At 39.5% G+C, this 23,469-nt stretch overlaps 3 protein-coding genes across 3 annotated transcripts; 2 read left to right on the plus strand and 1 right to left on the minus strand.

Moving 5' to 3' along the window:
* Positions 1–7,094: 7,094 nt before the first annotated feature.
* On the plus strand, positions 7,095–9,378 carry LOC137789313 (progestin and adipoQ receptor family member 4-like). Its single transcript, XM_068582756.1, has 3 exons — positions 7,095–7,260; positions 8,201–8,419; positions 8,945–9,378. Exons 1-3 carry the CDS (start codon positions 7,095–7,097, stop codon positions 9,376–9,378), a joined length of 819 nt encoding a protein of 272 aa, XP_068438857.1.
* A 403-nt stretch (positions 9,379–9,781) lies between these two features.
* pelo (pelota mRNA surveillance and ribosome rescue factor) lies at positions 9,782–15,775 on the minus strand. Its single transcript, XM_068582741.1, has 13 exons — positions 15,336–15,775; positions 14,804–14,896; positions 14,170–14,320; positions 13,751–13,841; positions 12,452–12,615; positions 11,996–12,056; positions 11,658–11,819; positions 11,529–11,575; positions 11,363–11,436; positions 11,205–11,276; positions 10,879–10,953; positions 10,740–10,771; positions 9,782–10,271 (listed from the first exon to the last, which is right to left on the minus strand). The coding sequence occupies exons 1-13, from the start codon at positions 15,374–15,376 to the stop codon at positions 10,177–10,179; spliced, it is 1,158 nt and encodes a 385-aa protein (XP_068438842.1). The 5' UTR covers positions 15,377–15,775; the 3' UTR covers positions 9,782–10,176.
* Positions 15,776–15,872: 97 nt separating this feature from the next.
* On the plus strand, positions 15,873–21,882 carry ppp1cab (protein phosphatase 1, catalytic subunit, alpha isozyme b). The gene is made up of 7 exons (XM_068582749.1): positions 15,873–16,300; positions 17,445–17,576; positions 18,225–18,455; positions 18,934–19,038; positions 19,985–20,208; positions 20,760–20,894; positions 20,989–21,882. The coding sequence occupies exons 1-7, from the start codon at positions 16,246–16,248 to the stop codon at positions 21,082–21,084; spliced, it is 978 nt and encodes a 325-aa protein (XP_068438850.1). The 5' UTR covers positions 15,873–16,245; the 3' UTR covers positions 21,085–21,882.
* The last annotated feature ends 1,587 nt before the right edge of the window (positions 21,883–23,469 follow it).

Here is a 23,469-nt window from a genome sequence, read left to right on the forward strand (position 1 = left end):
TTGAATCAACTCAAAATCTGAGTCCTGCCCCACAGCCATGCATGTCCCCCTCAGGATAAAAAGATTAAATATCCAATACCTGTTCATTTTAATGCTCATTACATGCGCTAATTAAGCTAAACTGGTGAATATAATTAGCATTGTACCTATACATCAGCATGTTAGCATGTACGCTTGAATGAATGTGGTTTGAATGAAAGTCAAAATATGTTGTGTATAAATAAATTCAGTTGATAAAATATTAATGATTGCCTTATTTGTGCTTAAGTCATTCATACGTATGGTCTTTGGACAGAGGTTTTTTATGCACTGTGTGTGAATAAGGCCCATTTACATTTGAACTAATATAATAGCGATTATTTTATGAGCATTTGGGGTTTTGATGAAGTGCTTAAGTGACTAATGATGATCACTACATCAGAGGTAATTTGTGTTGGGCCAATCTTCGAAGGTAAAAACATCAATATTTCAAATTTATTAATAACAGTGCAAATATGCAAGTAGTTTTACTTCATCCAAATCTCAAATTACAGTAAAACCACAATGATACAAAGTTTGAAGGTTGATTGCTCGTTTGTAGGTACAAATATTGGTTTACTTTGAAATCTGGAATATTGCTGGTGATACATGTTTTTGCTGGTGTTCTAGACTGTGGACCATCAGGAGTACCAAACGGACAATGGATGAAAATACCACAATCTGGTAAACTTTGCGTTTTATATGGTCAAAAAGTATTTGCATGCCTATTACTCTGAATACATTTACAATGTGGAAGTGCAATGGATGGTTTTTAAGTGGTTCAGTGAAATATTGAAGGGTTAGATGTTGCATGAATCCACTGATTGCAATACTTATTTATAACCCAATGTGTCATGGTTATAATGCAGGTGCTGGAGCATCCACTGGCACAAACACAAAAGGTACTGGAGTGTTTTTTTGCATAGATAAAATAAAAGTTGCTTATATTATGAATTATTGATTATTCATTCATTTGTTTTTAGGTTATGGAACAGGAGCCGGTGTACCAAACGGATATAGTGGGGGGTATTCCAATGGAGGTGGAGCGAAAGCGAACAAACCAGGTAAGAAGCCAGCTAATAAAATGTCTGTTAGGCAACATCTAAGTTTTTTAATTCATAAAGTAAGATACATAATACTCAATATAACAACCTATACATCGCTGTAATTGCTTTATTTTCCATAGTATAAAGGTGAAGGTAAAGACCTATTTCTCAATTAAGTTTTGTTCACCTCAAGGTTATGGAGCAGGAAGCTACCCTGTTCCTGGACGCGGCAATGGATATGGTAACATTTACTGTCAATATAAACTATATTTATTGGTTCCTTTTTCACTTAAGGAAGTTCAGATGTGATTTTAAAAGTACCTTTGTATTTATGCATGCAGCAGGCCTTGGAAATCCCTATGCAGGGAAGCCTCAGCAACCGAGTGAGTGTTTTTTAAATCAATATAACCTCATGTATAGGGCATAGGAATAGTTAGAAATTGAGGTAAGAAATGTGTTTAGATCATTTTTCTGTATGCTCTCAGATTATGGACAAAGAGCGTACCCTGGAGCTGGATATGGAAATTCATATGGAGGTACAATTTGAAAGGATAAGCTTTAATGGTTGTATTTTAATTAAACTTTTAAGATGATAAGTGAAGCCAGCATAGCATTATGAACTATAAGGCCAAATTTGGACCCCCAAAAACTGTCTTTGAATTGTTCTAGTATAACCTCTGTAGAGTTTTACTGACATTCGGATAATTCTTCTCAGGAAATGCAGGTCTGGGTGAAGCAGGCAAACCCAAATTACTTAAACTGAATACATGAACGGATATAGAACACTATGATTTGGTAGATTATATATCCAGATATTGTGGGCGATGTCGCTCAACATATTAGTCTTAAATTCAGAGCACTAAAGTAGTTTATCTTATTTGCAGGAAATGGAAATGGAAATGGCTACAATGCTGGTGTACAACCTGACTACGCAAGTATGTGCTATTATATCAAATTTTGTTCATTTAATTTTGTGTGAATTACAATAGAAGTAAGCATTTCTCTGTTTTCCAGGTCTTGGCCATGCTGCTAACGAAAAATCTGGTATGATATTAATTAATTACCTAAAATAACAGAAGTGAGGATGCAGTTAAAGATACATATAATATAAATGTAAATCTGCAGGTGGTGCCAAACAGATGCCTTACAACGGAGCTCCAGTGGTTGCTGCTGGACTTGATGGTAAAATATGCAATCATATTCAAAATATGATCCAACAGTGAGCTGAGTAATCAAGAAAGAAAACCGATTGTGTTGTATTTGATTGAGGAGCTTTTCCATCTATTTGTTGTCAAGCTCAGTATTTCAATATGTCTTTTGTATATATTTTGTCGATCTATCCATGTGTTTGTTTGCACTTCAGGAATGAGACAGTTTGAGCCTCAGTCCGCTGGCCTTGGTCCAAATGGAAAATTGGGAAGCAAGTATGGTGGTATGTAAAACTTTCTCTTTCAAATCTTTAACGCAAGAAAATGCAAGGGCAGAAAGCCCACGCCTGTACAGCATAACATTAACTGGAGAAACATTTTCTTTCAAATGCAACATGCCAGAACCAAAACCTTCTCCAATGTTACAGGCTTGCCTTTTGGCGGTCAGTCCCTGGGAATGGGTGCACAGAAATCAAACGCCAAGTACGGTGAGTGCTTGCTGCTCGTATTCTTTGAATAGACTAAAATGTAGCCCGGATAGGATGTTTTATTTACGGCTTCATGAGTTTGTAGCCCCTTGATGTTCACAACTCCCATTCAACTTCTCACTACTCATGTGCCAAACAACATTATTTTCTACTCAATCGCTGCTTACTTTGATTTAGGCATTGGTGGGTTGCAATTTGGTGGACAGCCCCTCAGTACAGAGACTAATGGAGGAGGGAAATATGGTATGTCTACGATATAATTACATGCTTTCTTTTCAAGTCACTATAGCCCATTAATAACACACTGATGAGACTAATGAGTCCATGTGTGTCCCAACTATCTCAATTCTACGCAGGTTATGGTGGAAGCCCCTACGGGCCTGCTGGTGATGGCCAATCAGCGAGAAAATATGGTAAGTCATTTCTAAAGCAGTGTGTTGTATCTCAAAATAATGTGTCGTTCCATGAGTCTACCTTTTGAGTGTGTCTGTCTCAAAGTTGGAGGCAAACCAGTTGGCATGTTGTTCTTTTCACTGAGATGCATAAGCCTTTTGTCTAGCTTGAGATATTCACAATATTAATTCCAAATACTTTGCAGGTGGTGTTGGTGCCGGCATTGGAGGAGATCCTGCACCCGCACAATATGGTGAGTGTGATGGGACAAAATGCTTTTTTTTTTGTTGCATTGATTAGTTTTATCTTCATTGCAGAAATGCAAAAATTGAATTAAATCTACGCTTGACTTGTAAGGGTCCATGTGGAGGTTTTTTTTTGGTTTTTTTACTGTTTTCTCTCCGTCTCTGATCAGGATATGGTGGGTTCCCCAACGCTGGGCAGCATCTTGGTTTTGGGAGTAATGGAAATTCAGCTGGCAAATATGGTGAATAATTAACTTTAATATCTCTAGTTGTTGCTTTGCTTTCTACTCACATCTCACCCATCTTATATTGTTCTTTATTATTTCTTCATCTTGTCTAAAGGTTATGGAAGAATGCCTTATGAAGCTCAACCAGCTGGACTAAGCCCCGAAGCCATGTCTACTGGCAAATATGGTAAAGACATGTTGACATGTTACGGAATACTCTTCTTAGCTTATTTGTAAATTGCCTTTCAACCAACAAGCACATACTCCAGGAAATGACAGCCCTCAACCAAGAAGTAGTTTGGCACATAACCTCTGGTAACAGCAATTTGTCGTGTTTCCAGTCTGTATGTTAATCTAAGTTAACCACATGCTGGCAGTTTCCTATTTAGTGCATAGGTATAAAAGTAGTATCAATCTTCTCATCCTACTCTCACCAAGAAACCACATAAATGTATTTCCCAAAATGATTTGTCCATGAAAGTGTGAATTATGAGAAAATAAGAATGTAGTCAGAGCCATGAAACCATTGGTTGGCTAGTTTTTTAGACGGATATATTTAAGCTATTTAATTTATTTATCTGTTTTCTTTTAGGTATGGCTGGGTCACAATATCAGCCTGAAGCTGTTGGACTTGGACAGCACGGACAATTAACAGGCAAATACGGTGAGATTGAGCAAACATGACGGCTACCTTCTAATTGTCCCTCATTTGTTTATTTATTTGGTTTAACTTGACATCTCTATGTGGTTTTCAACTGCTAAGGTGGTGGTGAAGTTCCCTATGCACCAGAATCTCTTGGTTTTAGGACTGAAGCAAACCCTTTTGAGATATATGGTACAGTACATCCATTTACTAGCCAGTTTCATGCCAATACTTTATAACATTTCACTAAATAATAATTGCATATTAATCTCTCAACAGATAACCAGGGGCCATACCCGTCGGAGCCCCTTGAATCTGGTGGACAATATGGTATTTTTGTCATTATTGACACTATTGAAGTTCCCACCTGTTGGGTTAGAAATGTAGCAACCATAAATTGTTTTCCCTTCAACAGATGCAGCTGGTTCACCTCATGATTCCCTGCCACTTGAGCCAGATTCAGCTGGAAACTCGTATGGTGCGTCAGAATAAGAGGCTTCTTTTTACAAGATTATAAACCCAAATATGCTTCTGACCCCAGTCTCTTATCTCATGTTTATTTACTCCAGACCTCTTAGTGAACGGAGATGCACAGACACCAGCAATTGCAGTTGAAGACGATGGGATGTCCATTGATAATTACGGTATGTATAGAGTGTGTAGTCCTACACGGTGATCAAATGTGGCTCAAATGCATTCAGGTAATGTTTAACTCTTTGTCACTTTCAGAAAATGTGGGCTATATAAATGGACAAGTGCAACCAGAAGGTAAAACCAGGAAATGTATTAAAGGAGCAGTGTGTAGGATTTAGTGGCATCTAGATCTCACTTTCCAAGCATGTGGGTGAACTACAGTGGCCTTCAGATAACGTAAAACATGAAAGGTTCTCTCCAGAGCCAGCGTTTGGTTTGTCCATTCGGGGCTGCAGTGGTGTAACATGGTGGACTCCGTGGAAGAGGACCTGCACTTATGTAGATATGAACAGCTCATTCTAACTAACAAAAATAAAGAAAATATTAGTCTCAGATAATTATAGACTAATTAACAGGTATTATATTCCATTTCAGCAAATGAACTCTCCTACATCCTACACACTATTCATTTAATTGCATACACTGTGCATAGACAATAAAGACAAAATTGAAATCTTAGTTTATAATATATCTATTTTAATTGTCTCTCTCCCTCCATAGTTGTTGCATTCCCTGCAGCTCCCACACCCAGCCCCAGCCTGGCTTACCCCTCGGTCCCGTCCTATCTGCCTGCGGAGTCCTACACGCCTGATGTGGAGCCTGAAGCCGGTGTTGAGGACCTGCCTGAACCTGCGGGCACCGACGGCCTCGCTCTTTACGCCGCACCCGCTACAGAAACAGAGGGCGTGGCTCAGGAGCTTGAGCAACCGGGTGACCTGAATCAACAGCCGCTGCCACGTCAGATACACATTCAGCAGCATCTCAAACTGCATTTTCACCCACAAGGCAAGTGGATACTGTATCATAGAGTGTGATACTTGTTGTGGTTGCGTTTTCCCATTTCCAGTCTTCAAGCTATTTAAGCTTATGAAAGTGGTAGCAATCTCATGCGTGATAATCTGCGTGATTATTGATTTCCCAAAATGTCAAACTACTCCATTAAGTGCTAAATATTAAAATCTGGGAAGATTTATTTGAAGTAAAACATTATAAGCAATATTACAAGTATTTTGAAAACTTTCACATAACAGAATTGTTTCTTTTCTTTGTCCTCAGGAGAAAAGAACAGCAAATATGACATGAATGGCTTCTTTGGGAATAGTGGCTATCAAGGTAAGAGCAGATTTATCATTGTTGACATCATAAGGGCAAAGATTACCGCTCTCAGTTTACAACCATCTCTAATCTCTTTCTCCATACAGGTTAACCCTGCAGACAACGACAAGCATAATATGTTTCTGCCGTTATATATTATCTTTGAATGTTTCCTATGTGTATTATATTTTTATTTTATTCTGTCTGTTGAATAGTTCTGGTTTTTTTTCTTTGTTAGTAGAGATAAAACATCATTTAAACATTTTGAGTTGTCGGTTTTCTGATATTTTTATGCACCCCTGCCTTATCTTTTTGTCATTAATTTACTGCAATGTACATGCAAATAATTGGTTGGTGAGGACATGGAGTTTGTCTGATGTCTATTGTCAGTTTTTTGATTGAAACAGTCAGTTTTGCCTGATTAAAAATGAATACTGTGAAGAATAATTCAGTTTAATTTATTTTTGCATGGGAGTTTTATTTTACACTTATGGCAAACATCTGTTTATTATTGTAAAGAATGTGATTGAATAAAACCATCAGTGAATACCAACAGCGTAAAATCTCTTGTTTGTACGTGTTTCTGTTCATTTAAACTGCAAAACCTATGAATATGTTTAAATGCATGCTAAGGAATTATCAGAGCCAGGGAGCGTCATTAAGAAAACAACCTCCTCTAAAAGTGTTGTAATACCCAGATCATCCTGAATCCAACACATTTAAAAATGGACATGTGCACAGTCTTTAATAAGGTAAATACAGAATATACATATGTTGAAGTTGAGGTGTTGGTCAGTTATGAACCATGACAAGGAGCAACTGCGGTAGTGCACATGGCTTTTTGTGAGGATTACACCGGCTTAGGGATCAGAGCCCTTTACCGATTGGCCCGACTGAAAACAAGCCACTTGGCCAGCTCAACAGGTCGCTTGCTTGGAATTACACCTGTCCAATGATGGATTTCAAGGAGCAGAATTTCCGGCAACCTGTGGACATGACTGTGCCTCAGAGTCCTGAGTGGGGACTCGTTTAAGATATAAATGGTGAGGAACCTACACTATCAACTAAATGTGAGGGCATTGGCTGCAGGAAGTTGTAATGGTGCATTACAAAGGGCCGCGGCTGTTGGATTTTGCAAAGACCCCTCAACACCTTCAGTTCAACCAATATGTCCTGACGGGTTACCGGCCAGTGTCCACGGCTCCAGAATGCCTCAGGAGCCTCTTCTACATGCACAATGAGCTGGGCAACATTTACACCCATGGTAAGTCCAGAAAATAATTGCAGTTTAAAGCAATCTGGAATAAATATAAACATTTCAATTATTGTATTTGAGCTACATCTGATTTATCCAATTTAAATGTATCTTTACAATAAATTACCACATTTTTCAAATGATTTTACTCCTATGCGTAATGGAAGAAAAAAACAGGTGACAGATGTCCACTACTCTCACTTATGGCCAGTTACAAGCATACTTGTCAGGGTGTAATGAGGATATGGGGCATTAGCTGTAATCTGCCCTGGGAATCCCTGTTCTGGAAATATCTTACAGTTAACAAGGTCTTTAGGTGTGTGTTTGGCTGACACATTCCAGCTGTAAATACACATATGTATCAAAACGGGCAAAGCATCTTGGAAATGCACGTTTGCCTGTATTGCATACAAAATTAGAGGATGTTAATGTGTTATTTTTAAATATCTATTTTCGATATGTGACTTTAAAGAAAAATTCAAACCTGGCTTAAGTTGTGCAAAGATGTGTAAAATGAAAGAAATGAACTGAAACCAGAACAACCTTGAACTTCTGAATGCATCTTCCTCGCGCTCCATTATCCTTGGCTTTGACTATCCCATAAGTTCATTAAGACTAACACTCTTACTAAGAGGAAGTGAAGGGCATTAGCTTTAGAGGCTGGTTCCCTCATGCATGTTGCAGTCATGTCTTTCATATTATTCCCAGTAAAGAATAATTCCTCATACTGCACTGCATGATGTGATATTTAACATCTGTTATAAACAGATGTCATTAACCTATACATGATATCCACCTCACAAACCTTTCAAACTTTTGGACACTGAAAAAATGACCTTCTCTTACAATACCTAAGGGTGATTATTTATAAGTAGAAGACTTTAATCTGTTTCCAAAATTTAATTTTCTTTATTTCTTTCTCCTTTCAACTCCTAATCTTCTACCTCAGGAGTCCCTTTTTTCCTTTTCTTGGTGCTGCTGCCTTTTAGTATCCCCTGGATGGAGGTGGACAGCGTCTGGATCTGCGTGGTCCACTACCTGGCCTGCCTCTGCCCCACCGTGGGCTCGGTTGTCTACCATGTGTTCATGAACCATGTGGGAGGAGAACATGTGTATGACACCCTGCTCTCCCTAGACATGTTCGGGGTCTGCCTAGTTAACACCCTGGGTAGGTCCTTGATGCTAGTTGGGTCTGCCGTCTGCTGGGACGGTTTGCAATGAGGGCAACATCATTGAATCAAAGCTATTTTCAAGTCGCATAAATCACATCTGACAGTTGTCATCAGTGTATCAGTTGTTTGATAAAGATTGTGAGATGCACTTGAAAAGAAGAAAAATATAAAATATAAAGGATCTAATTGAACAAATATATAATCAAAATATAATTATTGTATTTTATATTTATCTAGTTTCAGAGGGTGTTATGTTGCCATCGATGACAAGCAACCAGCAGAGACTTCCTAAAATCACTACTTTCAGCCAAGAAATAGTTCTCTTTTTGTAATATGGACTGAGCCAGGTTATCTTTTGCCCCGTTTCCAGTCTTTATGCTGAGGTATGCTATGCAGCTGCTTGCTATAGCCATAATTAGCACAGAGTAGCAAAACTGGCTTGTTGGTTTGAATATTTTTTCACGTGTGACTTTTATTTTATTACAGTTTATTCACTTGTAAATCTTCCCTCTTTTCACCAGGTGCACTTCCCATCATACACATCACTCTCCTTTGCTATCCAGCCACGCGACAGACTGCCTTGTTGGCCTACATCCTCCTGTCAGCCTACAGCATCTACTGTGCCACCACGGCCCGTACCAACATCCTGCGCCTGCAAGCTTTCGCCTGGCAGGCCGCCTTCCGCTTCAGCCTCTTCCTGTTCCGGGTGTTCGGCAGTGGTGCGGGCAGCCCAAACTCCCTGCGCCTCTTTGTCATCATGGACTCTCTGGCTGTGGTGGGCGGGCTGGTCAACATCATCCAGATCCCTGAGCGCTTCCTCCCTGGCCTGTTTGACAACTGGGGCAACAGCCACCAGATAATGCATGTCATGGTTATTTGCTCAATTATCTACCTGCATTGGGGCACACTGGAGGATTTAGCCTGGATTAAGACCTACCAGTGTCCTGCTGAGTGAGGCAAAGTGTATAAAGTACACACATGTATATATGCTTAAGGCTGCTTTGATAGAAATTAGATTCAGGATTCAATGAGGCAAGAGGAGTAAAGTACAGAGAAGCGAGTTGATTCAAAAGGCACTTTAGTCTCAGCTGCTGAAATTATTCACATGGGAAGTTTACAATTTGACATTTTGTCAGAGCAGAATAAGAGGAACTTACAGTGTTGAGACTGTGGAACGCAAAGAACAATATATCAGATTTTTTTGTTTGTTGAAATGCAGTAGTTTTGGGTTTTGTTACCCTTAACCAAAATAGCTTTTAAATTGAAAATGACAAAACTGTATTTAATAAATTATATATTTTTACATCTTGCCCCAACACGCGTTTCATTTATGAATGGTGATAGTTCCTGTGGCAAAGTCAAATCATGCACGTGGATGAATTATGTTTAATTGCAAGAGAGATTTATTGTATATACATATGAAAAGAAAAATCATACTTTCTATTGCCGACTGTCAGTCAAAACTTTAACTGCTTTCATTTGGACTTGGCAACAAATGTTGGATTCTTATCATTGAATTCTTATCTGCTTTCAAACACACCGTCACCTTCAAACAAAAGCGTCAATGCACCAAAAACAGCCTTCAATTATTAAAATATACGGCTTTTTCAGAAAAGCAGGAGGTGTGTAGATCAGACATGATTGAGGTCTGAATGTTGCAGAGGTGGCCAACAATAAGTATAACACACAGGTGTTATTGTTTTACAACGCTCAGTCAATGCATGCTTGTGTTATCTGCAACACTGGACGACCTTCAGTCTTCGTCTGAGCTGCTGTCGTCCTCCGGCTCTGATAGGTCGGCAATGGGAAACCTCAAGATGGCAGCCACTCCACTCAGCTGAGTCAGTTCTGAGGAGAGAGTTGGGGATAAATCAAAAAGGGCAACGTACACAGCCAGAAATCATAATTTGAAGTACAAAAAGTGCAATTGTAGTTGAGCAACTGGAGGTCCTCAATAAAGAGATAGTCGGCGCATAAATCAATTTATCTTATAAAGAAGGGACACTTCTTTATAAGCAAACACGGACGTAAACAATGAAGGTTCAATATACAACTGTTTAATGAGAAACAGAATACATTTCACACGTTTATTAGGTGTCAAGGATACCCACAATGCCTTTTGGTAAGAAACGCTAAATGTAAACGTTTACTTTTTTTGTTTCTGTGAGACTCCACAGAGCTTCAATCAAGAAGTAGATTGTGCTCCAGTATTTGACTGACAAAAGCATTGTCAAATAAATACTTCAGATTTCTTTATTAAGGAAAATGTACGTCTTCTAATGTAGAATAAATATAAATCAGTGTATTATAACTTACGTTCACCAGACACGTGAAGGCTTGAGAATATTCTGTATGAAAAAGTGAGAAAAATCATTAGCTGGATGCTTGACAAAAGGAAACTGACAGTTCCTAATGAATGTTTTACATTATCGGTCTGTTAAAGGAGGATTTGTACCTGACATTGCCGCCATTATCTCTCACACTGTCCACCAACCGAACGTAACGACTCCTCACAGGGATTTCCTGATGTCTGGACGTATGATGGAGACACAAAAAATATATTGTGATTTCATTATTGATGTGTTTAAAGCCCAAAATGTTGTAGGAATAGGTGAAGCATGAACATATCTATGAATTATATCCATTTAATGTGAATTCTGTATTTTTTTTATTATTCTGATTGCATTTATTTTTGATTGTATAGAAATTAGACAATCCCGGAGAAACATGTTGAAATAACAAACAAAAAATAAATAACCAAAAGAATGTCTCGGCGTGTACCTGAACAGTTTATCGCTTATCAACAAGATGTCAACGGCGAGGGCTTCAGCAGCTTTCTCCACATGAGCCACTCTGAGAGGATGCAAAAACAAAGGTTGTGAATGTTGAGGTCTCCGCAGGTCACTTCCTGTTGACTGTTCTAGTCCATTACCACTCACCCGTAGAAGGCTCGATCAGGCTCATGCTGGAGCATCTTGTAAAAATCTTCCAGGATCTTCACCTCTCCAGCTGCCTGTAAGGTAAATATAAACGCCAGTGAGTCATTTTGTCAACTTGTGAGCACTTGTTTACAAGCTGATTAAAACAAGCAGGACATATAATCACCTTGGTATCAGAAAGCCTACTTGTCACAGTGGGGTCAGAGAGGATTTCTGTAAAACAACAAGCTTCAAGTTTTCATCTTGTAACGAGATTTAATTGTTTAATTATCTTGTATTGCCCACCAGCTCATACCTTTGAGTGAGTACTTGTGGCCTGATGAAGAGTGGACCAGCATGAATTTGGGTCGATTCTCTAGCAGGATTTTGTTGTCCTGACGCACTGCCTCTTTATAGAGGTAGGCGATGAACTGGTCCTTCACAAACCCTGGACTGGCGACCAGGATGCACTTTACAACTAGCAAGGAAGAGAAATCTAAATCAAAACTGTGTTTGCGTTAAATTAGACAGAAACGAGAGAACACTATGTGGCGACCGTAATAAAAAGGAGAAGTGTGTGACACAGAACAGGAACATATGCATGTGCATGCATGCGTAAGTGTGTGTATGTCAGGGTCTACACAGCAGCACTACCATCAAAATTGATATGGCGAAGAATTGCCTGCATCACAGCCTCATAGAACCTCTCCAGCGCCTGCAAACAGAGAGACATGCAGCTCCACATCAGCCCACATGACTAATACACCCGGTCCTAAAACTGGGGCCATCTTACCCACATGATAACACACTCTCACTCTCTCCCTGACTCTTGCCTTAAAGGGAAAATGCACAACTTATGTGCATGCATAATCAGTGTTGATATTCAATTGAATACATTCCTCAGTGCATGCAAGACTGAATGAGAAAGCAGAGTTCTCCTGCTCGCAAGGGCATGCAGGTAGTATCTAGATACATATTCTGTTATTGATGTCAACCATTTTACTTACTGTGAAAATGTACCGTAAATTCTATATTTATATTTCAAATCGTAAAAACAACATCATTTGGTTGAACTCGTTGCGGCTGTGCCGTCACAGAAAGGTGACCTACCTTCTCGTGCTGAGTGCAGCTTCCCTTTCTCTTGCGAGGAATGGTGACCTCCACCTTTGCACGGAGCAGAGTCATGGCGGGGGTCACAAGCACCACGTTAGCCAGACCCTCCTGCATCACCACGGCCGCCACATCTGCCTTCTGGGTTGCATCACATGCCTGCTCTAAAAGGGGAGACGAGGCCACCATACATGTGAGGTTGTGGGTACTTTGTGACATAGTCAAGAAATGCTCAAAGGTATTATTGGTAATTGCAGTTGATCAAAGAATAAAAAACTACTTTCTTCTTTAATGCAAGTTATTGTGGTGAAGCAATGACTCAATGGACCTCCTCCAAATACATGAACCCCATTAGTTATTCCTCCTGTTTCTCACTATTCTGTTCCCATGACAACACTCTCTCTCTTTGATGGTAATGTAAATAAAAGAAAACTGTACAAAAGAAAACTAGCTAAAATGTCACCCTGTCACTCAGTCATGCAATGCAGTCCTTATTAGTTTTGCCTTGTAATTATCGGTATCTAGAGCACGTCATCGTATCATTGTAAGACATTAGCTGACATAAAAAGAGGTCAAACGATGGCAAGAACATTGGTTGTGAAATTTTACAAGCAATGGGATTTACAGAACTACTTGGACTCCTTGTGTTGTTCTAACCATATCAGCTCAGGTCACAATTACTTGTTGCTTCTTGACAGAAGGAAGCAAAGGTCTATGTTTCGTCAGAGTGAAAACATACAAATCCATTCGGCAGAATGCTTAAGTTGTCCAAGATCACAGTAGTTAATAACAGTGTTAACACCATGAACTAGTGTCCACAGCAGTCCATGTGGAAAACATACCTTAGATGTCATCAAAACAAGCAAACTTGTCCAACTATGGAATACCTTCTTTTAAGCTCCAGAATCTTTTCTTTCAGTAGTTTGAGAAAATGTATTCACAGTGGGGAGCTCATCACATAACGGCACCAAGAATGGGTGAAATGTCTTAATCCTCTTGAAGAGAACTATTGGCAGTTGGTTAGGAGTGGGAACAAATCTGATTTAGATACAAGAAATTACTCTCACATGCAGTGTTATATGTATAAGGAATTGCAAGCTGAGATTCTGTCAGATGAGTGTGAAGTTGTTAAAGAGCATGAAATTTAGTCTGGTAAACAAGATAGTTGTGAGAACAGGTGATTACTGTCTACAAGTCCCGGTTGACATGCAAGTGGGAGGTGTGGGATTTTCCACTGCAATTAATCTGACCGAACAAGACAAATTACGATGTCAAATATAAGCAGTGGCACCTGCTTACCGATTCTATCCAGCACAACGCTGTCCCAACTCTTTTTAGCTAGAGTGAACTTCCTGTTGAGCTCGAGCTCGATAGTGTGGTAAGCCCCCATCTGATGAATGAAGAAGAGAACACAATCAATCACAACAGCTACTTCTTAAATCAAACAAGAGTCAACATTAAGACAAGTTGTATTGCTAGGCAATTACCAAAAAACTGCAGCATACAAAAACTTCTGGTTATGACAAATACAATTAGTATGTTAACTATCTTCAGACCTTTGAGGGTGAAACAAATATAAATTAAACTGCTGTTATTCTTTGACATATAATTCTGCTTATGTTAGTCAATACATAGTATTGACTGTCCACCTGGCCCACTTCAAAACATCCATACATGTGACATGACAACAGCTGCCAGGTTGCTTAAAAATCTCAGACCTTGACATACTGGTTCTCCTCTAGGTTAGTGCCCTTTACTCTCAACTGGCAGGCCTGAGAGTCAAAGTCAATAGTCTCCACACTTAAAGTCAGAGTAGTGCGAACTCTGGAGCTGCCCACACTTCCAGTTTGTGACTCTGTCTGCACCTTCCTGTGGGAACAGGGGAAAGGGATCTTAGTCTTGTGTGGGTATTTGAGACCAAAACAATGAGTGATACACAGACAGAGAGTGAGAGAAAATAGGAAAGCTGATACACAGACTGACTTAAATAAACAAAGCTTGAATAAAGCTAAACTGAACACTGGTTTACTGTAAAATCTTCATTGGGGTATTGGAAACATGATTTTGTTTTGATTAAATCTGAGGTAGATGAAAGCGTAACCTTGAGTAGCTTTGACTTGATACTATACAAATGTATAAAGTAACTAGTAGGATCATATTTATGCTTATCAGCTACTGGAATAAGGAAGCACTGACATGAAGCAAAAGATGTTTCATTGCCAATGCTGCTGTGCTACAAGATAACAAAGCCAACATCCTTCTCCATGAGACTGGGAAACTGTCAGCTATGTGGGTGTACATTGTACTACAAGGCTTCAGCCTTCGCTGTATGCCATAAAAGTTAGTGGTTACCTGATAGTGGAAGATCTCAGGCTGTCCCCCACCTGCAGCAGGTTGTAGGTGTGCCACATATCCTCTGCCTCCTCTGGCATCAGAGTCACCTGGCTGTGGACGTGCAAGCAATCAATAAGACTGGTTCTAAATTGGTGTTATTCATGTGGACTTGGATTACCACAAAATTATACAGATGGTGTAGTTATGCGTCCATGGTGCTACAGTAATTATGGAGTGCATACCAATTATAACAATATAGGGTTAGTTTTGTTTATTTACTTTGCTCAGTCATACAATCAATGGTTAACCTATATGGTTAGTTATATGTCGTGTCCTGGGTGTGTGTGTGTGTGTGTGTTTTATTAAATATTAACTAAGGGACTATTTTGTACCAACTAGCTAGCCCAAAACTTGCAACGTCTCCACCCGCTGGAACAGGAGAAAGTAAACCACATATTGACACTTAGTATGATGATATAGTTGACACATGCAGCGGTACAATCAGCTGTAAAATACCATGCTGGTTAGCTTGCTAACATTAGCCACTCACCCGGCATTATCTTTTTCAATGTCTTTATGGAGCAACTTCATGGTCGGATGGTTGTGTAATATACACAAGAGTACTACTGTAAAATAGATGGCTTCACGTGTATCCAATTTAGAGTCATGTTTGTCTTACAGTTAATAGGAAAACTAGGAAAGCCATCTCTCAACTTCCCAATGATTCACTCGATGCGTGTTGCCAGGCGCTAGGACATTGCGTCATGCCAACATACGTCGTCAATTCTTCCCATCTTGGTCACTTCCGTGGGTGTCGCTTTACTGCGCAACAAATACAGACTGATACAAACACCAATACTTGAGTAAATGCGGTCAAACGCGGTCTATTTTACACTATTGAGAAAATATTTCGACTACGACCAACAAAACCGGGACATATACCCGAGAACGATTGTTCTTTTCACATTGTGGTTTGAGATAAGCAAATGCTGACCGACATTGAAAACAGCCAATGCGGGAGAGTTATAGCCCCCCAAGCACCCGCCTTTTGGCAACACTGGCCAATGGGAGCACGGTAATGGTCAGACCTTTTTCCGTTCCACCTCGCTTTGAGCTAATGCTCATCTAGCCTTTTTTTGTCGATGGCATGGTGCTAGCAGCTACGGCAGAAATATAGGTGTCACGGGAAATAACGAATAGTGAGAATTAATTCGGATATCTGATGGAAAATAGTTGACTCAGGCGGATTTCTGAAGTACATGACAGCCAACACATCTTTTACAATCCAGCACCAAGCCTCATATTTTGAGGTTGACAATTCTGCCCCAAGGTTAGCGAGCTAGCGGGCTAACGGTAGCCGATTAACGCTAAACTAGTTTCGCGAACGGTAACTCGGTTAACGGAGACTAAGTCGTGTGCTCATAGGAGTGATTAGAAACCAACCAGAATAAAGGAATAGCATGGCCGAAGCCGATAAGTTGAACATCGACTCCATTATACAACGTCTGCTGGAAGGTAAGGCTGTGCCGCTCGATATTTATTCTCCGAGGTAGCCATTTTAGCTAACGGGGGCTAGACAACGACAGCCACCTGTGTTAGCCAGAGTTCATCTCTTTTTGCAAACAAAACACAGGCTGTTGACCGACATCTACGTTTGGTCAGTCGCATCCCTCTCGCAGTAAATGAACCCTTTGTTGTTCCCGCATTAATACCGAGTAACCCGTCTATACGTCTGATTTATGGCCTGGAAGTGTGATCACACTAAACGTTAAGGGAGTCGGTTAGTGAAAGTGGAATTTAGATTTTCAAATACATTTATGTATTTGGAGCAATGTAAAACATCGGGCAAATTCTGTCGTCCAACAAATCCTTGGCCGAAATGCACTTCTTCGTAGCCATTTAAGCAGAATGATCAACATAAATACAATGCGAACCGCAAATTGTAAGATATTTTAAGTTTATAACTGTATATCATAAGGTGGCATGTTTTGAGTTGGTAGATACGTCGTGGTCCTGAAGTATATTATGTTGCTTTATTTTATGCAAACGAGTTTACTTTAAGGTCAAAGATCCTCATATCCATGTAATAGCACTGTTTGTGATTTCAGGAAGTAATTAGTTCACTCTTTATGGGTCAGTTCTAGGATGTGTCTCTAAAAGCTGCTACTTGGCTAATTTAAGGGCATAGTTAAACATGTCTAAATCTGTACTCCTTTAAAAACTGTCAATTGTTGACTTAGTTGTAGACTAGTACTCAGTACTCAACTATACATTGTAAAAGCGTTGAATATACAGTACCATCTTTAATTTACCGTACCATCTGTAATTCCCCATTTCAATCTTTAATCAAATATTTTATGAAAGAATGATTGCGTGTATGATGGACAAAAGAGTCCCTGCTTGAATAAATACTAATAATCCTGCACACACCCAATAACAGTCTTATTTTGCTCATCACATGTGACATATATTTCAGGGTGTGTTTCACCAGATTTTAGCATGAAATCCCACATTTTTCCATTCTATCAAAATGGTGTTATAATTTATGTCTTTTGTTTCACACTGTTATAACGCATGAGTATGAATCATGCACTACTGTGTTTATGGTCTCTTGTTTCCAGTGTGCAATTTCTCACTCTTGTTGCTTTTTTCTTCACAGTGAAAGGCTCCAGACCTGGCAAAAATGTTCAGCTGACAGAAAATGAAATCCGTGGTCTCTGCCTCAAATCCCGGGAGATCTTCCTCAGCCAGCCAATTCTGCTCGAACTTGAGGCGCCCCTCAAGATTTGTGGTGAGGCTTTCGTTGTGTTCTTTCGAGTACAACAAGTGTGGTCAAAAAGCATTTTCAAACTCATTGATTGTAGCTTATAGTGCTGGACTATTATGCGAAAGCTTACATCCACAGTATATAGTGCATGGCTGTGACCTTGCCACATCATTACAGAACTATAGGGATGAGCTGGTAACACTGGCTTGCCGGTGCAGTGCTGTTTTGCACCTCAAGTCTCCCTGGGTTTGTCCTCCTGCGTCATACTGCTGATGCCACTTAATGAAGAATGTTAGTTTAAAGAAACAGTCTACAGATTTCAGTAACTGGCCAAGTTTGCAGTGTGGTGAGAATCACCAGCATCCTCCATCTCTATGCATGCTTGCTCATTCAGTTGTCTCATCATCACAATAAATAAGTCAAACAACACAACAGAGTTAATTTTAAGTAATGCATAGACAATCATGGCTATCCAAGTCCCTTACCTTTTGTTGTGCATATATATATATATATATATATATATATATATATATATATATATACACACACACACACACACACACACACACACACACACACACACACACACACACACACACACACACACCGCATCATAATTACACCTTTGACCAATCATTGCTCTTTCTATTCTAATACTCCTTGTCTTACCAGGTGATGTTCATGGGCAGTACTATGATCTGCTGAGGCTGTTTGAATATGGGGGCTTTCCACCAGAGAGCAACTATCTCTTCCTGGGGGATTATGTTGACAGAGGCAAGCAGTCCCTTGAGACCATCTGCCTGTTGTTGGCATACAAGATCAAATACCCAGAAAACTTCTTCCTGCTCAGAGGAAACCATGAGTGCGCCTCCATTAACAGAATATATGGCTTCTACGATGAGTGTAAGTCATTTTGGATTTTCACACAGATACAAACATACATTAATGTTACCACTTTTATCTATATATAAACCACAATACTATTTATAATATATACTACTTCTGATTCTGAATACCCAAAGTTTGCTAAATATGTAAGCCCAAGCCTGAAGCTTTTGTTTAGTCATCGTAAGGCAGTCATTGGTGAACATCAAGATGTTTTAAATGAACAAAACTGGACATAAAATGTAAAAGTGGTATTGTTAACAGTTGACTCTAAAAGTTAAACTGACTTATTATGTAGGCTTGTTTTCCCAAGCTTTGGGCTGAGGAGCATATGCAAAGGCAGTATGAGCTGTAAATGAACATATAAATGTCTTTCTTTGCTATTCAGTCATGTTTATGGAATGTATTTTGTTCCCAATGTGGTGCAATAAGTTCTGTACATTTTATTGGTCTCGAGATTAGATTGGGACTAAGTGATTTTGGTTTCCTCCCACAGGTAAGAGGCGATACAACATAAAGCTGTGGAAGACCTTCACTGACTGCTTCAACTGTTTGCCCGTTGCAGCCATTGTTGATGAGAAGATTTTCTGTTGCCATGGAGGTATCCTCTTCAAACAGTTCATTTGGTTTCTTTCCAAAGCGCGTGCTTGCAGACACACACACACACACACACACACAAACACAAACTCGCCTCTGCACTGTGGCTACTGTCAACATAATGGTCAAAGGCCCCGCTAAACTGTGTGGGATCTTAATGTTATATAAGTATATTTATATATCCTTGTCCTGATTAGCCGTCATGGCTAAAGAGCTTTGTTTTCTCCTTGTAATCACACTTATAGTGATTCTAACAAGTAGAAAACAGTTTTGATGGACAGGTATAATTGTATCGGATTGTGCTTACGACTGTGGCATAGCTGGTCTAAGCATTTACCAATATTCCAAAGCTTGTCTGATATATATATATATATATATATATATATATATATATATATATATATATATATATATATATATATATATATATATATATATATATATGAGAGAGAGAATTGTACTTTAAAGTGCACACTACAACATAAGCCTCCATGCCGGATTTTTTGTTTATCATATAAATGAGAAATATACATACACAAATCAAAGTTTGAGCTTCTAAAACATTTCTTTCCGTTCATAATTTAGTGGCAAGTTGTAAATAGATATTGTTTAGCTAAAAAGTTCCTAAAACGATTTTAATAATAGATGCCAATGAATCCTGTCGATCAACTGATCGGGTCTAAAATCAATGTACCAGATTTACTTCATTGATTGTTACAATTATTTGCGAAGTGAACAATCACCTTAGTAAATGTAATTCCCTTTAATAAAAATATACATTTATATTGTTTCAGTTGGGATTTAAAAAATATTTAGATATTTTCTTTCTGGTCAATATTTAAAATAGGCAGTAAAACCAAACCCAGACGTGAGAACATCAAGAAACCTACTGTATGTTTTTAATTTAGTCTGCTTTCTAACATTTATATTTCTACATTAAACTTCTCCAGGCCTGTCCCCAGACCTCCAGTCTATGGAGCAGGTCCGAAGGGTCATGCGCCCCACGGATGTGCCTGACCAGGGCCTCCTCTGCGATTTGCTGTGGGCCGACCCGGATAAGGATGTGCTCGGCTGGGGCGAGAACGACCGCGGTGTCTCCTTCACCTTTGGCGCCGATGTGGTCACAAAATTCCTCCACAAACACGACATGGACCTTATTTGTCGGGCCCATCAGGTCAGTGCACGACCTTGATCCCAAGGTTAATATGTATGAAGGAAAGCTAATAGAGACGAATAGAAGCAGCCACCCCTCCTCTGTACATCTGGTTAAACTGCAATGAGTTAAGCGTGGAACTGTATCTTGTTATGGGATAGCATCTCAATCTGTGTCCCTACAATATTTTTGTGTTGTGAATGTTGCCGCCTGCTTTTCATATAAACTCCTTTTGTAGTTAACGCAAGGCTAGCGCTTTCATCAAACAAGCATTTGCCCAGCTGTTAGTGAATATTTGAAGAAAAGTAAAGTGGAACTGCTAAAGTACTTTGACAGCCTCTTGGCCATTTCAGCACAGTTAGATTTTAGCACAGTTTTACTGATAACCAGGTAGGCAATTTAACTGATAGCAATGTATTTATGATGTATACGCCCTTTTTTTAACATTCTGTAAATTAAATACAGTGCGGTTATGTTTTTGTGGATGATTTATTGTATGCCAGTGAGAAGCAATTGTTTAAAATTACACTTCTTAAAAACCACTTGTCAGCACGTCGTTAATCTGTTTCCAGGTGGTTGAAGATGGGTATGAGTTCTTTGCAAAGAGGCAGCTGGTGACGCTGTTCTCCGCCCCAAACTACTGTGGTGAGTTTGACAACGCTGGCGCCATGATGAGTGTAGATGAGACCCTCATGTGCTCATTCCAGGTAAGGAAGAGACCACATAGTAACACACGTTATATATTCGAATTTAAATGTTTTTGATGTTAATTTTGGCTCTGTTTCCTTTGCCTATTTACAGATTCTCAAACCTGCAGACAAGAAGCTGTTCTACGGCGGTGGAGGGGGAATGGGCTCTGGCCGCCCCGTCACCCCCCCAAGGAAAGCTAAGAAATGACAGCAGTAGTTTGCCCTCGACCTCCAACCCACCCCTCCTGCCCTCTCTACCTCTCTTCTCCTTTCTTTCACCAAACAGCCAGAAATGAAACCTATACCCAGGGCTTTTTTCCTTTTTTATCTGTACTTCTTAAAACATTTAATGTTACGAATTGTCTGAGTGAGTGCGTGCGTGCGTGCGCAGATGACAAAATGTGTCTCGTCTGCCGGTGAGCATTAAAATCATGTGTGCACGTGTACAATTGGTGTGGAAGTATTAGAGATTTATACTTTCCCCTCTCTCTTACCACTCCTCCCGTGGAAAGGATAAAACCACAGTGTCTGTCTGTACAGTAATTTTAACTGAAAAAGCAGGGTTTGGGAGACCGTAGAAGATTGCTGACATGATGAAATTAGCAGCGAACCCCTGCCAGCAGGTGGCGTGTGTGTACTTGTGGAGGGGGGAAGTATTTTGTTTTCCCTGTCCTCTGTACTGTAAAATCTCCATCACAGGTGTGTGCATGTGTGTGTGTGTGCGTGCATGCGCTATCTTGCCTTTCAAAGCGTGGCGTCTCGGTCTCCTTGAACAGGAACGAGTATGTCGCCTCGTCTAAGAAGAGCAAGGACGTGCTTACCCAAACACACACACTCACACACACACACACACGCATATGACTCTTCAGATTCATATGAGCCAGAGCTGTAAAAACCCCATACAGTTTAGGTTTGTACAGATTTGATTACTTGAAAGAGATTTTTTGTGAATTCGTTTTGTAGTCTTTCATCAAGTTGACCAATAAAGCGAGAATCTGAGCTACAATGTCTACTCGTCATTTTTATTGTAATGCTGTATGTGATGTGCACTTGTGGATAACCAGTTCATTGCCCGTTCGTGGCGTGACCCTTCAGAACGGGCCAATAGCGGGGCCATGCTGCTGCTTGCAGCGTAATAGCGGGGTGGCAATGGCAATTGTTAAGCCCGTGGCTGTATGGAGTGGACTGATTACTTGGCGTGCTGCTTGCAGTGCTGGCAAGCAATGCTTGTAGACTCCAGAGAGGTCAGTTGTAATGTTGGTTTGTCCATCATCCAGCTGCAAAAGGGAGCTGCCGACGACATGCTCGCCCCACCCCCACAGATGCCTCTGGTTCATAGTTAAATCCCTTGCAATTCATTGAATGTCTCGTTGCAAGTCTTCACAGTACTAGGAATTGCCTGAGTTTTAATAGGTCAATAAATCACCCAGCATCTTTTCACGATGACAGTTCAATGAGGCAAAGTAAACTGTCAAATGGTGTAAAATGTCTGTCACGTTCTCATATAAAATTACTTGTTTTAGCCATCAAATGACTCAAAATCTGTTAATGTATTGTTCTGTTATGAATCGCTAAAGCAAGAAAAGCAAATCTTCACTTTTTGAGTTTGCCATCTCAAACAAATATACGATCGTCAATAGTTTGTTGCTCAGTTAATTAATACAGATCACTTCATATCATGGTTATGTTGCATATTTTGTTCATGTTTATTCATATGATTATTACTAGTTGAGATATATATATATATATCTATATATATATATATATAGATATATATATACTTGGTATTGTAATTGGTATGGTATGTATACTTGGTATTGAACAATTTGGTTGAAATACTTTAACTTGCCTCAACTTAAAATATATGTTTTGAAATTATGTAACCTATTTTAATGTACCATGTCCCTGAATGAGATTACATGATTGATATGTAAAGCTCACTCCCCATAAAAATACCATTAAAAGCAGGAAACTGGCAGATTAGTCAAGTAATTTACTTGATCTGCTGCATCATGCTCGTTGTCTCTGCAGGTTCAGCTGTTTTCCACAAGGAGGGGCTGTTGAGCTAACTATGAGACAAACAGAAAAACTATGGCGGCTCCAGTCTTTGCAACATTCTGTACACAATCATACGTCCAATAATTTGTGTGTATCAATTTAGAAAATAATTGTTAGAGGTTAGTATTCACTTTCTCTCAAAGAGGCCGTGTAGAAAAGTGTGCATCTCTCTTTTACGTTCCTCATTCTATATTTATCAAAAAAGGATCCCATTTCTTTCTTAGGTATTTCTCTGGCTCTTTTTGCATTCATTCGTCTTCCTGTCATCAACACTCTTCTTCAAGACGCTCTGTCTATCATTTTGCCTTCCTTTTACACGACCAATGAGGTGAGAGGTGAACTGTACAGCCGAAGGGGGTTGAGATTTAAAAGAGCAGAAGCTTATTTGAATGGAAACAGTTTTTTCGGTAAATCCCTGTCTGTAGTTTGATATAAAAAGTTGTTTCAAAATCTAAAGAAAATGCCCAGTTGAGTGAAGACCGCCTGTATTTTTTTTTTTTCAGAAAAACATTTGTGAAAAATAAAGACTCCATTT

The sequence above is a fragment of the Clinocottus analis genome, unplaced genomic scaffold (genome assembly GCF_023055335.1).
Source record: "Clinocottus analis isolate CAN_PGR_092001 unplaced genomic scaffold, fCliAna1.0.p SCAF_19, whole genome shotgun sequence".
NCBI lineage: Eukaryota > Metazoa > Chordata > Actinopteri > Perciformes > Cottidae > Clinocottus > Clinocottus analis.

Excerpts from the sequence above, each read along its gene's own strand:
- LOC137789313 (XM_068582756.1), top strand. The coding sequence starts at position 7,095 with ATGGTGCATTACAAAGGGCCGCGGCTGTTGGATTTTGCAAAGACCCCT. Across the intron at positions 7,261-8,200 it reads GGGCAACATTTACACCCATG|GAGTCCCTTTTTTCCTTTTC; the intron begins GTAAGTCCAGAA and ends CTTCTACCTCAG. Across the intron at positions 8,420-8,944 it reads CTGCCTAGTTAACACCCTGG|GTGCACTTCCCATCATACAC; the intron begins GTAGGTCCTTGA and ends TCTTTTCACCAG.
- pelo (XM_068582741.1), bottom strand. The coding sequence starts at position 15,376 with ATGAAGTTGCTCCATAAAGACATTGAAAAAGATAATGCCGG. Across the intron at positions 12,057-12,451 it reads GCTGCACTCAGCACGAGAAG|GCGCTGGAGAGGTTCTATGA; the intron begins GTAGGTCACCTT and ends CTCTGTTTGCAG. Across the intron at positions 11,277-11,362 it reads CCTGATCGAGCCTTCTACGG|AGTGGCTCATGTGGAGAAAG; the intron begins GTGAGTGGTAAT and ends GCATCCTCTCAG.
- ppp1cab (XM_068582749.1), top strand. The coding sequence starts at position 16,246 with ATGGCCGAAGCCGATAAGTTGAACATCGACTCCATTATACAACGTCTG. Across the intron at positions 17,577-18,224 it reads GGCGCCCCTCAAGATTTGTG|GTGATGTTCATGGGCAGTAC; the intron begins GTGAGGCTTTCG and ends TTGTCTTACCAG. Across the intron at positions 20,895-20,988 it reads CCCTCATGTGCTCATTCCAG|ATTCTCAAACCTGCAGACAA; the intron begins GTAAGGAAGAGA and ends GCCTATTTACAG.